The sequence below is a fragment of the Elephas maximus genome, chromosome X (genome assembly GCF_024166365.1).
Source record: "Elephas maximus indicus isolate mEleMax1 chromosome X, mEleMax1 primary haplotype, whole genome shotgun sequence".
Classification (NCBI taxonomy): domain Eukaryota; kingdom Metazoa; phylum Chordata; class Mammalia; order Proboscidea; family Elephantidae; genus Elephas; species Elephas maximus.
The window spans coordinates 20019591-20039598 of NC_064846.1; the positions used below are offsets into that span (position 1 = coordinate 20019591).

At 44.1% G+C, this 20008-nt stretch overlaps 1 protein-coding gene across 5 annotated transcripts in view; it reads right to left on the minus strand.

Moving 5' to 3' along the window:
- The window catches only part of SLC9A6 (solute carrier family 9 member A6), a 68397-nt gene that overhangs the window by 46306 nt on the left and 2083 nt on the right, over nt 1-20008 (minus strand). For 2 of the 5 annotated variants that reach the window (XM_049871809.1, XM_049871813.1), the window contains exon 1: nt 7304-7631. In XM_049871809.1, the coding sequence (XP_049727766.1) occupies nt 7304-7631 (328 nt within the window). Of the gene's footprint in view, nt 1-7303; nt 7632-7655; nt 7707-20008 lie in introns of those variants that run through there. The other 3 variants (XM_049871811.1, XM_049871812.1, XM_049871810.1) reach the window with 3 other exon arrangements.

Below are 20008 nucleotides of genomic sequence, written 5' to 3' on the forward strand. Positions count from 1 at the left end.
TGAAATTAAGCACAGTATAATATAAGATAAAAGCACAAGTTTGAAAGACAGATGTATGACTTCTGGTTCCATGAAGTTCCAGTGTGTATCCTTAGGGTAGATAACCTCTCCATGAACCTCAGTTTCATCAAATGTGGGGACAGTAATACTAAACTATGGGGTTGCTGAGAGTATTACATGAAATAATTTTTATAAAGAGCTTAACATAGTATCTTGGTCCTGGTAAGTACACAATGGTACATACCTCCCCCCCTTCTTCTAAACTTCTTGAAAGAGTTATTTGCACACTCTCAAGCTACATTGCCTAGATTCAAATCTCAGGTCTGCAGTCCTGTGTGGCCTTGGGCAAGTCACTTAGCCTCCCTGTGCCTCAGTTTCTTCATTTGTAAATGGGGACACTAATAGTACCTACTACCCCATAGGGTTGCTGCTGAGGATTCGATGAGTGAATAAACGTAAATGTTATCTACTATTATTACCTATATCTTACCCCCAATTTCTCTTCAAATTCTTACAATCTCATCTTTGCACTCTCTAAAGAAATGATTGTCAGCTTTTTTGGGGTGACAGACCCCTTTGAGAAGGTAATATCGATTCTTTACCCCTGCCCCAGAAGTGGATACACACACACACACACACACACACGCTTTTGCACACAGTATCGGGACCCTAAAAGCCCAGGTTCCTTTCATCTTTTCTATTCCTCGCCCCATCCACCACTTGGCCAACGGTACTGTACTCTCTCACTTCAGAAACAATGCTCTATCTTTTCCTCTTACTTCAGCTGCTTAAAACAAAGGCATCACCCAAGGTTCTCTTTAGAACCTTTTCTGGCTATCCATACTATCTATTCCTTGGTAACCAGGTTTTATAAGATTATCTAACACTCTCTAACTGGCTGTCTTGCCAGATGAAAGTTCAATGTGTTTAGAACTAAACTGAACATACTTCCCATTATTCTCCTCTCCCCTCTCCACATAAACTTTTTTTTTTTCCTATTTCTGGTAGTCGCCTAGGTTGAAATTATCGGTCTCTTTTGATATTGCCTTCTTCCCTTAAATCCCATCGGTTGACAAGTCCCGTCCCTTGGAAATCCTGGTGGTGCAGTGGTTAAGAGCTACAGCTGCTAACCAAAAGGCTGGCAGTTCGAATCCACCAGCTGCTCCTTGGAAACTCTATGGGGCAGTTCTACTCTGTACTATAGGGTCGCTATGAGTCGGAATCCACAGCAATGGGTTTGGATTTTGCTTATCTAGTCCCTTATCATATCTGATCAATTCCAACAGCTTCCTTTCCCTTTCCCCCTTTTCCCACTCCAATCTCTTCTACATACTATGACCAGATTTATCTTCCCAATGAACAGTTGTAATCATATCTAACCTTGTTTTTCAGCCTTACCTCTCACTTTCCCCTTTCGCATATCCTAAATGGCAACTAAAGGGGACTACTCACCATTTCCTGAACCTGCTCCACACTCCCCCCATCACACTGTCTTTGCTAGAGCCATTGTCTCCTCCTAGAATACCCTTCCTCCTTTACCATAACACACCACCAACACCACCTTTCAGTGGAAATTCAAAGGCCTGGTTTTAAAGCCTACTCTGTACTTGATGGAGCCTTTGCTGGTAATTCCCAAAGTGCTTCTTTCTTGTCTCTTCTGCTTTGTCTTTATAGTGAAGATTTATCTCTTCCACATGAGGCAACGTGGTTTAGGGGCTAAGAGAATGGGGTTTTGGGTCAAACTGACTAGGTTTGAATCCTGGATCAATAGTTAATCCTGATATAACTTCAGGCAGTTCATTTAACTGTGATCCAATTTCCTCATCTGTAAAATGGGAAAACTAATAATACCATCTCACAGGCTTGTTAATGAGGTTTAAACGAAATAAGATTTGTAAAGCGCCTAGTATAACAAACATCTAACACATTATACTGCTCAATAAATGTTTATCTACTAAGTCGCTTTACCACCCGTCTGTCAGTTTGTGGTGCTGTGGTGGCTTGAGTGTTGCTGTGGTGCTGGAAACTATGTCACTGGTATTTCAAATACCAGCAAGGTCACCCATGGTGGACGGATTTCAGCAGAGCTTCCAGACTAAGACAGACTAGGAAGAAAGACCTGGCAATCTACTTCTAAAAATTAGATGATGAAAACCTTATGGATTACAATGGAACACTGTCTGACTTGTTTACTTTGGAGGAATTAGATGCTGGAGGAAGATATTCTATTAGGTGAAGTAGAGGGAGACCCTCAGTAAGATGGATTGGCACAACAGCCACAACCATGCTGGCAATCATGCGGATGATGCAGAACTGGCCAACATTTAGTTCTGTTATACATAAGGTCACCATGAATTGGCAGCCAATAAGGTCACCATGAGTCGGCAACTATCTATCTATTAAGTCACTAGATTGCAAGTGCTTTGTGGACAGGGACTATTTCCCATCAGAGACAATAAATGTTTATTGACGAAACACATTAGTTAAGCCTGGGACTCTGGATACCTTAAGTTTAAGGAAAAAAATATTTCTTTCCTCTCTTTTGCTTTTCACACCATCTGTAGGCATGCTGCAATGGTGATCACTTTTCAGACTTAACTACCTTGACGATTTTTACTAACAGTGACTTGCTTTTAAGTTTCTGAAGAAACCCAAACGAACAAAGCACTTTGTTGCCTTGAGATTGTATGTTTATAACTGAAGCAATTAGTGTATACTACAATCTAGAAACTGACCACACTGGCAATTTACATTTTTTTATCCTTGCTTTTTAAAAACATACAGGAGAGGCTTATTTAAATAGCACTCTTCCAGGATTTAAGTAGCTAAACCGACATCAAAGGAATAAAATCAACAGTGGGCTGAAACTGAGAGGTCCAAACATTCCCAGAGTAAACAGCCTTTTCACCCGGAAATCAAACTGAAAATAAAGGTGTTAAATAAAATAGCAAGGCAATGGCTGTGATGGTGCAAGATTCATGAGAAAAAGTAAATGACGGACAGTAATCAGGATTAGAAAATTGCAATTTCTGTGTGTTATGGATTATATTCCCCCAAAAATATGTGTTGTAAATTCTAACCTCTAGGCCTGTGCTATAATCCCACTTGGGAATGGGATGTCTTTGTTATGTTAATGGACAGGATTAGTGTGGGATGTGTCTTGAGTCGATCTCTTTTGAGATATAAAAGAAATTAACAAGCAAGTAAGCAGAAAAGGGGGAAGAGAGATGCCAAGCCACATAAAGATCGCCCACAAGGACCTTCCTCTTGAGCAGACAGAGAGAGAAAGCTTTCCTCTAGAGCTGGCACCCTGAATTCAGACTTCTAGCCTCCTAATTGTGAGAAAATAAATTTCTGTTTGTTAAAGCCACCCACTTGTGTATTTCTGTTATAGTAGCACTAGATAACTAAGACACCGTGGTATTGGAAATACTCTGGCCCTATCCCATCTTTTCTTAAACTGGACTTGGGAGTTAGTGAGGAGAATAAGTCCCCAGTCCCTATCCTGAGAAAATGTGGCAGGCGAAAGAACGCCAGGCCGTGGCAAAGTCAACCCCAGTGTTGACTCCCAGGTTAACACTCTTCCAATTTATATTCCCCAAGAAAAACCTTTATTTTTCTTCACAAGATATTAACACCAAGGTGCTCTCTTGATTTTTTTCCTGTGAATAATTTTATTTTTTGTGGTTGTTGGGAATATACACAACAGAACACACACCAATTCAACAATTTCTATTACATGTACAATTCAGTGACACTGATTACATTCTTCAAGTTGTGCAACCATTCTCACTTTCCTTTTCCCGATTGCTCCTCCCCCGTTAACATACATTCACTGCCCCTAAGCTTCCTGTTTAAACTTTCGAGTTGCTGTTGTCACTTCGAACCCAGTTCCTTGAGATTCAAGCCCCTGATGGGAATTTGCATTTCCACCCCAGATACACTGAGTCAGAATCTGTAGTTTAACAAGATCCCCAGGTGATTCTCATGTATAACTTGTCAGAAATGCACATGGGGGGGTTCAAATCGGGGAAGGAACCAGTCTGAAGCCCTGGTTTAAAGGAATAAGCATAGACAGATAAGATAGGAATGCTGATACTAGCTGTTACAAACAACAACCCATTGCCTTCAAGTCAATTCTGACTCACAGCGACTCTACAAGACAGAGTAGAACTGCCTGCCCCATAGGGTTTCTAAGGAGTGGCTGGTGGATTCAAACTGCTGACCTTTTGGTAGCTCTTAACCACTGTGCCAGGTACTAGCTATGGAGCCTTAAAAATATTAGCTAACATTTCTGAACTTCAGTTTCTTTTCTAGTAAAATGGAAAGAATTTCATTTAGTCATACCCCATGTAAATATCAGGGGGCTTATAAGGAAGCGGGGATAACAACCTCTACCTCACTGGGTTGTCCTGTGGATTAAAGAGGCTATGAGCAGAATCGACTGGATGGCAAGGGGTTTGGTTTCCAATTTATATGTAGAGCATGGATTCCCCAGGTAGGGCAACTCCCTCGCTTTTTATTAACTTAGAAACATCAGGAAATGCAATCATTAATCAATCCTATTTTTCTACTTTAGCTCGAGAGTTAAACGAGGTTAATGATACCTGCTACCAAACAGCAAATATGTTCCAGGTAATTCTAAACCCCTATTTGATTTGCTAAAAATATTGTATTTTTCTCCTAATTTAAAAGACTGACCAATTAAAAGAACTGTTTGAAGCCTAACCCGAGAAAACAGTTATACTAACAATAATAATAGCACACCTATCATTTATTGAGCATTATGTAGGAGTCAGGCTAAAACATTTCTTTCTCCCAATAATCTTACTATCATTGACTCCAATTTATAGATGAGGGTAGAAGACAGTAAGGAACTACCCAAGTCTGACTCTAAAGCCAAAAAACCAAAAACCAAACCCATTGCCATGGAGTCGATCCCGACTCATAGTGACCCTATAGGACAGAGTAGAACTGCCCCATAGAGTTTCCAAGGAGCGCCTGGTGGATTTTGAACTGCCGACCTTTAGGTTAGCATCCCTAGCACTTAACTACTACGCCACCAGGGTTTCCAACTCTAAAGCAGGGGGTGGCGAACTACAGCCTGTAGTTCGCTTTCTGTATGGCCCAGGAGCCCTGGTGATGCAGTGGTTAAGAGCTACGGGTAACCAAAAGGTTGGCAGTTTGAATCCACCAGCAGCTCCTCGGAAACCCTATGGGGCAGTTCTACTCTGTCCTGTAGGGTCACTGATACTAGCTCTTACAACCATGGGTTTGGTTCTTTTTTTTGGTTTATGAGCTAAGAATAATTTTTATCGTTTTAAAGGTTGTTTAAAAAAAAAAGAAGAAAATGCAACATAGACAGAGACCTATGTGACCCACAAAGCTGACAATATTTACTATCTGGCCCTTTAAAGAAAAAAAAAAATTGGCCGATCTGTGGTCTAAAGCTTTGCACCTTTAACCACTACCACATGGTACTATCCCTCTCCATACGCAGGATGCATCTGTGATCAGTTCCCTTATTTTAAAACTATAATACTCCTTTGGATTTTAACCAAATTTAAGATGCCATTTTTTTATATGACCTATCTACCCAAGAAGAATGATGATAAGTTCCTTGAAGGCAAGGATCTTATATCTTTGTATTTTCTGTACATAATATATAGTAAACTGCTCAGTAAACGTTTGTTCAGGATAATAGATAAATCACATACTATTATACAGACAAATTATATTGAAATGCATAACTTGGAAACCCTGGTGGCATAGTGGTTAAGTGCTACAGCTGCTAACCAAAGGGTCGGCAGTTCGAATCTGCCAGGCGCTCCTTGGAAACTCTATGGGGCAGTTCTACTCTGTCCTATAGGGTCGCTATGAGTCGGAATCGACTCGACGGCACTGGGTTTGGTTTGGTTATCCGAATGATGCAGCTTAAGGGCCACGGCAAATTAAACTGAAAAACGTGAAATGTAAAAACCACCTAATATGACCAAAAACTAGGAATCCTGGTGAGCAGAGACCATGTACACCCAGTCTTAGAATTTTATTACCTTACAAATGAAAAATATGCCTAGGTTTACACATTTTCACCTTCCCTTGCTACCCTTGAGATGCATGTTCCAGAAGTCTGTAGCTACTGGAAAGGGGTTGGGGAGAAGGTGTGGAGAGATTTCTTTTTGTGCCAAGGCTTTTTCTACCTACTTGCAAGTCTGAGACACAAACCTCAACAAGCTGATCAGTTAAGTCTGTTCTAAATGAAGATAAACCACCTTCACTGCACAGAAAGGACTGACTGTCCGCCCTCATCTCTTCGGCCATACTCACACAGTCATCTTCGATTAAAAAAGTCAGCAAAATATATCTTCTCTCCTGAGAGGGACCGGCATACCTCAAAAGACCTCCGAGCCCACGGTTTGATTTACCATTCTCTCCCCATTAGCGAGAAACAAACATAAATAAATAACCTCAAAAAGAAAGCACACTGAGGCAACAGAACTGAAGCCAATGACAATACGGACCCGTCAATAACCTCATGCCAACATCCAGTCACCCAGACAGCATCTGCGTGGCATTTGTAATTACTGTTTGGCTCAACTGTCCTGATCACCGTAGAGTACAACACACTGCTAAGGGAACCTTAACTCTTCCTTGTCCTCACTTGTGTCCACCTGAATCCGAAGGGTCAACCAGAGGGATCCTGACCAGGTACTACAGGCACAGGACAAGAGACCAGAACGTCATTAAAAATACCCTACGCCTTCCTGAGCGTATTTCACGCTCAGGTTTTTATGCGGGCTACACAGAAGTAAGGTTTTCTTCTCAACCTCGGAAGGACAGGGCGTAGCAAGGGCTGAGTGATGGGTAAAGGTCGGCTCTGGCTCCCAAAGAACACCCGATTGTGGGCAGTAGAGCTACTACTGCAGCTTCGATGGGCTGGCCACCACCTGACTCCCGGAGAAATTGATGGAAATGGTGTCTTCCCCTCCCCCAGCCCCCAGCCCAAGCCGAGCCACCGCACCCACTCCCCTCCCATCCTCAGTCCGGGGCCCCAGCTCGGTAGACAGAGGAAGGGGGTGGGGTCGGAGGAGAAAGAGGGGGTGGAGAGACAGGAAAAAGGGGGTGCAAGGCAGAGAAAAGGTGGAAAGGGGGTGAGGCGGAGAAACGGGGGGCGAGGCAGAGAAACGGGGGGAAGGCAAGGCAGCAAATGGAAGGAATCGCGGGGAGCAAGCGTAGGCCGAGAAGGGCCAAGCGGGCAGAGAACCGGGGAGCGCCAGGGGGCAGCCAAGGCTGAAGCACTTGCCGTAAATCATGGCCAGGCCAGTTTCGTGCAGGAAGCGGGCCCGGCGGTGCTTGAAGAGCCAGATTGTGAGGATGGTGAGCGTGAGCAGCAGGATGAAGATGAGCAGGTTGGCGCTGTCCTGCCGGTGGCTCTCCTCCGCTTGCTTCTCGGACACGATCTCCTCGTCCATAGCTCCTGCCGCTCCGCCAGCGCCCTCCGAAGCCCCGGCCCAGCCAAAGACACCCACTGCGAGGAGCAACCAGAGAGGCCGCGTGAGCACGCGGGCCCGGGGACCGCCGCCGCCCAGTCCGCGCCCGATGAGCGCCCGCCGCCAGCCGCGCCGCGCCATGTCTCCCCCGCCCCCCACCCGCACCTCACCGGCAGCCACCCGCGGTCGGACCACTCCCTGAGGGCTCACGGGAAAGGGGTGGGGCCCCGGGCAGCCGGCGGAGCGCGCGCCGCCTCCGCGCCACCGCTCTTAAAGGGGACGCGCCACCCCGAGCTGCTGGGCCCCCCTCTCCCCTTCTGCCCACAGCACGTCTTTCTGCACCCTCATCACGCACGCCCAAGCTCTGCCCTGGAAGGAAAGGCCGTCGAATTTAGCCCACTACCATCTGAAAGAGAGGCATCCGTTCAGTGTGCTCCAGGAGAGGCAGATGGAGCTATGGCTACTGTGAGCCTATTCTAAGACCTCTCAGGAGAATTGATCGTTCCTAACGCATCTGAATATTATCCCCCTGCGTCTCTTAACAGGCTAAGAAGTTGTCCCCCTGGGAGTGGCTTACATCTCCATCTCTGTACATTTACATCGGATTCTCCTTGTTCTGTTTTCACTGGAAAAAACAACAACACTGTAGTAGTTCATAAAAGAATTGACTCAAAGACATGGGTTTTCCATGTGTCTGTGTAATAGGTTTTCTTTACAATGTAAACACCTAATATAGTCATCTTTCACGTCAGGAACGTGTACAAAGAGACTCATCAACCTCACAAAGAAGATTCAATCGCTTTGTGCCCAGATTTACCCGTGCTCAAAAAGCTCTCCCCTCCTGACTAAAAGAGATGTTCTGTGGTGCCATTTCTCTCTCCTCTTGATCCTGTTTACTGATGTCTTAGAGCACATTTCCCCAGCTCGGAAGTCACCTTTGACCCGCTCATCTGTCTTCTTCAGAGTTTTTTTTCTCTGTTCTCAGCCTCCTCCACCTCTCAACCTGCACACCAGAATTTTCAGTTCTCACCTCCATACTCAAGCTTTGTCTTTGAGACCAGTGTATTCCGGTTTTCTCCATACTTCTCAGATCGCTCCTAATTCTGTGTTAGCTTTGTTTTCTGTAGACTCCCATTTCTATCTCCACGGGAATGAACTACAAATCTCCCACCCTGACCTGTCCTCTCTTTAGGCCTCTACCTGTTAGATACTGAGCCTATCCTGTTGAGGCTCCTGCCAACCTCAAAAACTAAAAAATTTTAAAAAATGAACATTTTATCTTCCACCTACAAACACATATTCTTTCTCAAATTCTCCATACCATCAATAGCAGGTACTATCAATCCAGCTCCAGCATTCTGCCTACATGATTCTCAAACGTTTTCACGTCATGGTCATATAGTCTCCCTGCTAAAACAAGTAACACTCAGGAATCTCCAAGCTGTCCCAGTGTGAATTCAGCCCCACTAACCAGCACTTTTTTTAACCAGCACTGGGAAACCCTGGTGGCATAGTGGTTAAGTGCTACGGCTGCTAACCAAAGGGTCAGCAGTTCGAATCTGCCAGGCGCTCCTTGGAAACTGTGGGGCAGTTCTACTCTGTCCTATAGGGTCGCTATGAGTTGGAATCGACTCGATGGCACTGGGTTTGGTTTTGGTTTAACCAGCACTGAGGAAACCCTGGTGGCATAGTGGCTAAGAGTTCAGCTGCTAACCAAAAGGTCAGCAGTTTGAATCCACCAGGCACTCTTTGGAAACCATGTGGGGCAGTTCTACTCTGTCCTATAGGGTCACTAGGAGTCAGAATCGACTTGACAGCAATGAGTTTCAGTTTAACCAGCACTGAGGAGTCCTGCTGGTATTGTAGTTAAGAGCTTAGCTGCTAACCAAAAGATTGGCAGTTCAAATCCACCAGCTGCTCCTCGGAAACCCTATGGAGCAGTTGTATTCTGTCTATAGGGTCACTAACCCCAGTGCCATCGAGTCGATTCTGACTCATAGCGACCTTATAGGACAGAGTAGAACTGCCCCATAGAGTTTCCAAGGAGCGCCTGGTGGATTTGAACTGCCAACCCTTTGGTTCACAGCTGTAGCACTTAATCACTACGCCGCCAGGGTTTTCATAGGGTCACTACAAGTCGCAATCGACTTGATGGCAACGGGTTTGGTTTTGGGTTAACTAGCAGTGGTTTTGGTTTTGGTAACCAGCTCTTTAGGAGCCCTGGTGATGTAGTGGTTAAGCACTTGGCTGCTAACCGAAAGGTGGGTGGTTCAAACCCACCAGCTGCTCCTCGGGAGAAAGATGTGGCAGTCTGCTTCCATAAAGATTTACAACCTTGTAAACCCTATGGGGCAGTTCTACTCTGTTCTACAGGATCGCTATGAGTTGGAAGTGACTTGATGGCACTCACTGGGTTTGGTACAGCTTTAACCAGCTATTTAAGCTCTGTGAGAATTATGAGCCTCAAAAAGTGTTACAGGGCAAGGCTTCCCAGCTCAGGACTAAGCCCTGCCTAGGTTCTAACCTTCTTCTGACCAAGAATGACCAGGATAGGCTCAGAGGTTCCACAAGAACAAAGGTTTAGTAGGGACAGAAAGAAAGTAAAAGGCTCACGAGGGAGAGAGGGAGAGGGGTTTCCACCTACACCAGCGTCCAGTCTCTCTGAACAAAGGATCTCCTGTTGTTGTTCTTCTTCTTCTTAGGTGCCGTCGAGTCAGTTCCGACTCATAGCGACCCTATGCACAACAGAACGAAACACTGCCCGGTCCTGCGCCATCCTTACAATCGTTGTTATGCTTGAGCCCATTGTTGCAGCCACTGTGTCACTCCACCTCATTGAGGGTCTTCCTCCTTTCCGCTGACCCTGTACTCTGCCAAGCATGATGTCCTTCTCCAGGAACTGATCCCTCCTGACAACATGTCTAACATATGTAAGACGCAGTCTCGCCATCCTTGCCTCTAAGGAGCATTCTGGCCACACTTCTTCCAGGACAGATTTGTTCGTTCTTTTGGCAGTCCATGGTATATTCAATATTCTTCGCCAACACCACAATCCAAAGGCGTCAACTCTTCTTCAGTCTTCCTTATTCATTGTCCAGCTTTCACATGCATATGATGTGAATGAAAATATCATGGCTTGGGTCAGGCGCACCTTAGTCTTCAAGGTGACATATTTGCTCTTCAACACTTTGAAGAGTTCCTTTGTAGCAGATTTGCCCAATACAATGGGCCTTTTGATTTCTTGACTGCTGCTTCCATGGCTGTTGATTGTGGATCCAAGTAAAATGAAATGCAAGGATCTCATTTTTTATGTTTAAGGATCTCCTAGGGCTTATAAATGTTCTTAGGTGGGGCGGGGGGTCATTATCTTTATTCATTAGATGGGTGGAGATTTCCAGGAGAGGGAGAGGGATTATGAAAATCAAATGCAAACGCAATTAGAATTGGACTTCCTCGCAGAGGTTGCTGGAACCAAGAAGGAGTCTGTCACAAAGGCTGTTGGGTCTGGGATGTTGTGCATGCGTGATACCTCTGGTTCTTGGTTCAAGCCCTGGCGAGGGGTCCCTGATCATGTTTGTCTCACGTGAAAGGTCATTCATAGGCCACGTTCACCTTTACTGTGCATGGTCTACACCTGGTGAGGCCTTGAAAAACAACTCAGAATTATCAGTAATTTATAGCTGGTCAAGCACACAGGGCCTTGAAATGTAGCCCCTTATCTTGTCTAAGCACCTAGTTTGTTAATTGTAAGTAGTTCTCGGGTGCCCACAGTAAAAGTTATATGGTGGTACACACTTAGGTTTAGATTTAATTATAGCTGGTCAAGCACACTGGGCCTTGAAAAGTAGCCCTTATTTAATTCAGCCAGCCCGATCTCTTCCCTGTCTCAAAAGCACTGAATAGTCTTTAAGTCCAAGTCTGTCCCTGTCAGGTCAGCAACTGTCCCAGACTCGGGACAATGACTGTAAGCCCATTCTTTCTCATTACTACCTGTGTCTTTCTGTGCCTTCCCAAGAAACTTCATGGCTGCCTGTCTCCTGGACCCTGACTTCAGCCTAACCACATTGCTCAGTTCACACAGGGCTAGGCTTTGCAGAGGCAAGAAACCCAGGTGAAGACCCTTCCCAGGCTCCTCCATTGACTCCACCCCAGACCTATCTTGGTCACCCCAGAAGACCTAGCGAATGAGCTTACCTGCTTCTTCAGGCCTGACTGCCCAATTCAAGGCTGTTTTGCATCAGCGCAAAACCACTTTTCACTCTTCAAGTATTTGGAACTTGAAAAACCAAAGCCACAGATTGCTTGCCTGACCACAGCAAATGTCTTCAAGCCCTAGACGCTACCTGGCCCCTTTGTTTACATAACCCCAGCAACTTAGTCTTTGCCTCCCCAGCAAATTCTTTATATCCAGGTCCCAGGAGGAATCTTGAGATGGCAATAACTCCACCAAGCAGCTAATGCCTTGCTCCCCTCTGAATGCACCTCTCCCTCAACCTAGCACTGCTCTGTGCTTTTGACCCCACCCCGCAGTTTCTCCTCTCACTGCTGCCCTTCACTGCGAACTGCGCAACTCTCCCAATTGCTGCCTTGATGCTCCCTCCATCTCCTCCCTTCATCAGTAACTGAATCTAACCCAGGACACTCCCTGCTCTGAAGCTGTTTCAAGTGGAGGCTGTTCATCTCCTCACAACCCTACTGTCCTACACATCTGTCCACACATCCACATCCACACACAGCTCACCCTATATCACGTGGCCTAAAGAAGGAGTTGGCACTCTACCCACTCTCCATTGTTGTCTCCAGCCCATTACTCCTCCACCTTCCCTGAAGCTCTGACACCCTCTCCCTGCCTTGTCATCTAATGACTTCCTGGTCGCTCCCACACATTCCTTAAGTGCTTAGGCATCTGGTTCACAAGCTTCCTCTTTTCCCCAACCCCAAAGCCATCCTGGGTGATTTTAGTGTCAGACAACTCATGTGGAATTCAAGTCTTGCCTCTTTGCTCACTGGGAAAATCAAAGTCCTGAAGAAAATAATTCTCACCTTCCTATTCTGTGGCCTACTTAAATACCCCTGTCAGTGTCCACCCTTCCTTCCTCCATTCCAGCCTAAATAAACGAGAAGTTTCCTCCTCCCTTTTGAAGCTGATTCCTCAGCCTGTACTCTGCATTTCATCACCCCCTTCCTGCCTCTTCCAGGATCTACTCCAACGATCACCCCTACCACCACTACTAGTATCTTCAATGGCTCCTTCGCCACTGTCTCTTTCTGCTCTCTATAAATACCTTCAGGTCTCTTCTGAGAAACAGTGTCCATCAGTAAAGTTCTATTGGAACACAGGCACGACCATTCATTTATTTATTGGCAGTGGTTAAAGAAATCAACTGCTAACTGAAAGGTCGGCAGTTTGAAACCACCAGCAGCTCCTCAGGAGAAAAGATGTGGCAGCCTGCTTCCACAGAGATTTACAGCCTTGGAAACTCTACAGGGTCACCATGAGTTTGGTTTGGGTTTTTTTCGCACTACAAGGGCAGAGTTGAATAATTTTGACAGACCATATAGCCTGCAAAGCCTAAAATGTTTACTATCTGGCCCTTTATAGAAAATGTTTGCTGCCATATCTTTCTCCCAAAGAGCAGCTGGTGGGTTCAAACTGCCGATGCTTTGGTTAGCAGCCAAGCACTTTAACTACTGCGCCACCAGGGCTCCTCGACCACTACTTTCGCCCCTTCAAATCATTCCTCCACACTTCTACCCGCGAGGTCTTTCTGAAGCACAAATCTGATTCTATCACACCCCTGCTCCAAACCCTCTACTGGCCACCCATTGCCTTCAGTTGTGGCTCCTAAGCCTGGCACACTGTGCATCACATGCCCTGACTCCAGACTGCCTCTTCATCCTTACATCCTGCCCTTCTTCCCCAAATTTATTTTGCTTCCGCCATCCTGAACTTCTTGCAGTTCCCTGAATGCTTCTTGTGGTTTCATGCCATCTATGTGCCTTTCCAGGAGCCCTGGTGGTGCAGTGGTTAAGCACATGGCTGCTAACTGGAAAGGTCAGTGGTTTGAACCCACCAGCCGCTCTTCTGGAGAAAGATGTGGCAGTCTGCTTCTGTAAAGATTACAGCCTTGGAAACCCTATGGGGCAGGTCTACTCTGTCCTACAGGGTCTCTATGAGTTGGAATCGACTCGATGGCAATGTCTTTGGTTTTTGGTTTTCCATGAGTTCCCTCTGCTTGGGTAGCCCTTCAACCTCTTCCTCACCTATCTAACTTCTACTTGTCTGACAAAACTCAGATTAAAGGTCATCAAGTATTCAAGAATGCTGAGTTAGGAGCCCTCCATTTGGTCTACCACAGCCCCTCAGGCAAATCTCTACCCTAGCCCTCAGGATGTAGTATCACGTTTGGTTTACAGGATTGTTATCTCACAGGCTGGGAGCACCTTGGGGGCAGGGACCAGGTGTTATTTATTTCTTTACTGATAGCACCTAGCACAAGCTCTACCCAAGGTCCAAACCCAAAACCAAACCCGTTGCTGTCGAGTCAATTCCAACTCATAGCAACCCTTTAGGACAGAGTAGAACTGCCCCATAGGGTTTGCAAGGAGCAGCTGGTGGATTTGAACTGCCAACCTTTTGGTTAGCAGCCGAGCTCTTAACCACTGTGCCACCAGAGCCCCCTACCCCAGGTTTTACTCAGTAAAACATATCTATGCATCAATAAATGTCTCTTAAATTTAATTGAGTACACAGGAAATCTCCACGTTTGCAAATAACATTAAGGTCCTCTGGAGACAAGTTCAATTCAAGAAGGATAAACTGGAAGAGAGCTTTACATACTGAGTACATGTTAAGTGCTCAATAAATACTTGATAACTGAAAAGTAGAGATAAGTTTAGTCCAAGGTTTTGCACAGTCCCTGGTTCATTGGAGGGGCATGATAAACACTGAATTAATTAATTCATGTATTGGGGGAAGGCTGAACAGCTGAGGTCATATTGTAAAAGGTCTTTATGCCTCAGAAAATTTTAACTCATTCATTTCCCCGATCAAAAACCTTTCCAATATTAATTTGGCAGCAGAAAGGGAGATGAATGAAATGCAGGAAGATGGGCAGGTAGGAAGGCCAACTAGAAGGTTAGAAAAGTAGTCCTGCTGAAAAGTAATGATGCCTTAACTAGGCCAATGCAGTAGGAATGGAAATGGGAAGCTAGATGCAAGAGTTAACGCAAAGGTAGGATTAATCTGTCTGGAGTCCTGGTGGTGTAGTGGTTAAGAGCTTGGCTGCTAACCAAAAGGTTGGCAGTTCAAATCCACCAGCTGCTCCTTAGAAACCCTGCAGGGCAGTTCTACTCTGTCCTATAGGGTCACTATGAGTCAGAATCGACTCGACAGCAACAGGTTTTGGGTTTGGCAATTGATGGGTGGGCAGGGGGCAAGGCACTTGAGGAAGAAGGATTGAAAGGTTTTGAGCCTGGATAATTGGAAAAAACAGGACTGCTAATAGCATTAATGTATTGGTGGTTCAGTGGTAGAATTCTCACCTTCCAAGCGGGAGACTCGGGTTTCGTTCCCAGCCAATGCACCTCATGTGCAACCACTGACTGTCAGTGGGGGCTTGTGTATTGCTATGATGCTAGACAGGTTTCAGGGAAGCTTCTGGACTAAGAGAGACTAGGAAGCAAGGCATGGTGATCTACTTCCGAAAATCAGCCAATGAAAATCTTACGGATCACAACTCTTTCATAAGCAACAGATCATGGGGATGGCTCAGAACCAGGCAGCATTTCGTTCTGCTGTGCATGAGGCCACCAAAAGTTGGGTACCTACTTGGTGGCTACTATCAACAACAACAATGGCATTAATATGGGAGTCAAAAGGAAGACCTTGGTCATGGGAATGTTGGATTTAAGGAACTGGAGGGATATCTAAGAGCAGATATCAAAATAGGTAGTTGGAAACTTGGGTCTGGAGTTGAGGGAAGTCAGACTAGTGATAGATTTAGGAGCTATAGGCACAATACTGAGGCTGTGGGAACTCATGTGATCTCCAAAGAAGAAAGTAGGAAGAGACTCGGTCCTACAGTAGTACAGGAAATGCCTATAATGTATTTAAGGACTAGAACAAAGAATAGGTCATACGCTATCAGTTAGAACCCGGTATAAGGATGCTGAAGTTTTCATAGTTTATTTCCTGAACATACCAACTCGATGTGCTAAAAAAAGCAAATAAGATTTTCAATATCATTGGGAAGGCTATTGAAATGAATCATCATATTACCATCATACAAGTAACCTAGGATATTTTGGGCAAATGTGGTAATGAAACCCCAAGAGAGATATTAGTAGATCTGGAAATGGTCCAGAGAAGAGGAATTAAAATAAAGGGGAGAAGCAACTGATGCTTTAGGAAAGATTAAAAGAATAAAGAACTTCTTCAGTCTGGAAAATTAGAGCTAAAAGGGTCACTAACACCACCACCACCACCAATAATAACAATGGCTAACATTTACTGAGTGCTCACTATACGTGAGACTATTTTAAATGCTTTATATGTATACCCACTAAACCAAACCCAGTGCCATCGAGTCGATTCTGACTCATAGTGACCCTACAGGACAGAGCAGAACTGCCCCATAGAGTTTCTAAGGAGCACCTGGCAGATTCCAACTGCTGACCTTTTGGTTAGCAGCTGTAGCACTTAACCACTACGCCACCAGGGTTTCCTCATATGTATAGTCTCATTCAGTTCTGACAACAATCTTATCACGTAAGTAGTAGTATTATCTCCATTTTGCAGGTGAGGAAACTGAGGCACAGTAAGGTTAAGTAACTTGTCCAATTTCACAGAGCTAGAAGAGGAGAAGCCGAAATTCAAACCCAATCTGATTCCAGAGCATATGCTTTTAACCACCAACAAACAAACAAATCTTAAAAATATGAATCATTTGACCACAAGCTTGTTTGCTAAGATTCAAGATTCTAAATACCAAGGCACCACTTAATGCTTTAAGAGGAGTACATTTTTTGTTGTTGTTTGAATTTTTTTTTTTTTGCAATGAACACAATCACTTTTGTAAAGAAAAAAATAAAGAGGATGCAATTTCAATATAAATACTGAGAAATACTAGTTTACCCAGCAGGTACTAAACATCTAGAATTTGTTACTCAGAGTGGTTGTAATAAATAAAAATAGTTTGAGGAATGGTTTAGCACATACAATAGATTTATACCTCTTATTTAAAAAAAAAAAAAAACAGTTGCCATAGAGTCGATTCTGACTCATGGCGACCCCACGTGTGTCAGAGTAGAACTATGTTCCACAGGATTTTCAGTGGCTGATTTTTCAGAAGTAGATCACCAGGCCTTTCTTCCAAGGTGCCTGTGGGTGGACTCAAACTTCCACCTTTCAGTTAGCAGCCAAGTGCACTAACCTTTTGCACCCTCTAGGGACTCCACATACCTCTTACGGATACCCGTAACAGGTTATTAGGAAATTATTCCTGGAGAAAATGGAATTTTGAACTGGGTAGGAAAGGAGAGAGTATGCCAGACAGACGGGGAATCTGCCTGGGAAATGGAGACATGGATGAGCTGTGTATGAAGAGACTCCTGTAGTGTAATAAGGTTAATTAACAACTAACTTGAAAACAATTCTGGGCTAGCAATTCTTTCTCTATTCCACAGACTATCTGAGGAAATGTGAAGAGTCTTCACAGGTAACATCGCTGTAGGAAATGCTTTAGAGATCATTATCTCCCACCTTTAATAACATCCACATCATTTATCCACTGTGCATATGGAAAATGTCTGTTTCTTTGGGGAAACTAAAGCCACTCCTCCTTTAGTTTGCTTAGGAATTTAAATGCTCTTTCTCATGAGGTTTGACTTTTGTTCTAGGAGCTCCTGAAAATAGTGCTGCCACTAGCCATACTTTACACCTTTGGGATTAATCCTACCCTAGAGAGTGGTCTCAAAGTATTTATTTGACCCACACAGTACTTGGTAACTGTGACTATGAACACCTTGACTTTCCTCAAGGTTGGAATCCACAGATAAAACAATTAAAAGACCCCCATCCATGAACATGAATTAACCATTTATTTCCAGAAAATGTGAAACTAGGTTTGTTTTCTTATACTCGGTACATGTGTAAGAGGTTAAAAAGAAGAGGGTGGGGAGTGCATTTTAGGAGGGCAACGGGGAAAACAAAACTCAATGTCTGGGCACAGGTCATTTCCCTGAAGACTAGGACAATGTGTTGGTAGCTTATACAAATACCAGATTCCTTACTGAAACCAAAACCCAAACCCGTTGCCATTGAGTCGATTCCTATAGGGTCGCTATGAGTCCGAATCAACTCGATGGCAATTCCTTACTGGCTCTGTCTTTTATCCATAATCTCATCTTTTTTAAAAGAAAGGAGCTAGATCTGAGATCCCTTAAGATACCTCTTAATCAACACTAACCCTCCCCTGCAAAAACAAAACAAAAAAACCAACCCTTTGCAATAGAGTCAATTCCAACTCCTAGCTATGCTATAGGACAGTGTAGAACTGCCCCATAAGAGTTTGCAAGGAACGGCTAGTAGATTCAAACTGCCAACCTTTTGGTTAGCGGCCAAGCTTCTTAACCATACTAAAACCAAACAAAAAACCAAACTTATTGCTACTGAGTCAATTCTGACTCATAGCGACCCTACAGAACAGAGAAGGACTGCCCTGTAGGGTTTCCAAGGAGCACCTGGTGGATTCAAACTGCCAACCTTTTGGTTAGCAGCCTTAGCTCTATAACTACTACGCCACCAGGGTTTCCTCTTAACCATACTAGGAGAGGTAATTTTTTTTTGAATGAGTGAATTTAATTTTTTTAATTAATTTTTATTGTGCTTTAAGTGAAAGTTTACAAATCAAGTCAGTCCCTCACACAAAAACCCATATACACCTTGCTACATACTCCCAATTGCTCTCCCCCAATGAGACAGCCCACTCCCTCCCTCCACTCTCTCTTTTTCGTGTCCATTTCACCAGCTTCTAACCCCCTCTACCATCTCATCTCCCCTCCAGGGAGGAGATGCCAACATAGTCTCAAGTGTCCACCTGATCCAAGAAGCTCACTCCTCACCAGCATCCCTCTCCAACCCATTGTCCAGTCCAATCCCTGTCTGAAGAGTTGGCTTTGGGAATGGTTCCTATTCTGAGCCAACAGAAGGTCTGGGAGCCATGACCACCGGGGTTAGGACAGGTAATTTAACAGGGTACCTGAAAAAGCTAATTTCGATTTGACTGTTATCAAAGCTGAAATGAAATATAAAAAAGTTTTCTTGTCAACTATCTTTTCTATCTTGCCATCTCCCAGGTGTGGAGAAGGAAGAACTTTCCTGCCAAGTACAAGATACCATCTCCTTGTTCCTCCTGATTTTGAGGCTTATAAATAGGACTACATTTTAAGGAATACATTAACCCACCCAGTGCCCTCGAGTCAATTCCGACTCATAGCGACCCTACAGACAATATATAAGGAATACATTATACTCTTGTTAATATTGATCAAGTACTGTGTAAAATGTTGGCTTAAAATGTTGGCTTAGAGATGAATAAATTGGAAAAGATCCAGAGAAAAATAATAACAATAATTAAAGATTTGGAAAAAAGGAAAGATCCAGGAAAAAATTATATGAGTAAAGTTGAGGAAACCTGATGAATCTTGGATACCTTCTTTATTTGCTAGTTTTCTTTTTTCCAGCTTTGAAGAAGCTCAAGTATATCAGAAAATGTTTATAATCAAGTGGGTCATCAAAATTTGAGTGCTTGCAAAGGTATATATGAAATAGAATTGAAAGCAGAGGCTCAAACAGATACTTGCACGCCAACATTCATTGCTGCGTTATTCCCATTAGCCAAAAGGTGGAAACAACCCAAACATACACCAACAGGTGACTGGATAAACAAAATGTGGTATACACATACAACAGAGTATTATTCAGCCATAAAGAGGGATGAAGTTCTCATACATGGTACAAATTGATGAATCTTGAAAGCATTATGCTGAGTGAAATAAGGCACAAAAGGGCAAATTCAATGATCCACTTATGTGAAATATCTAGAGCAGGCAAATGCATTGAGACCAAAGTTTATTAGTGGTTATTTGGGGATGGGGGAGAGAGGAATGGGGAATTATTGCTTAATGGGTACAATATTTCCATTTGGGGTGGTGGAAAATTTTTGGAAATAGATGGTGGCGATGGATGCACAACCCAGTGAATGTAATTAATGTCACTGAATTGTACACTTAAAAATGGTTTCAGAAAAACGAGTGCAAGTCCATAAGGATTTCTGAACGCAATTCAAAACAATGGAAGGACTCTCTAAGGAGATCCTTTCAAAGAAGAATACATCCCTCCCCTTCTCTTCCTTTCTTCATTCATTCAACAGACATTTACTGAATGCCTACCATGTACCAGTGAACATTCTAGGCATAGACAGCAATCCCTGCCCTCTTGGAGCTTACATTCAAAT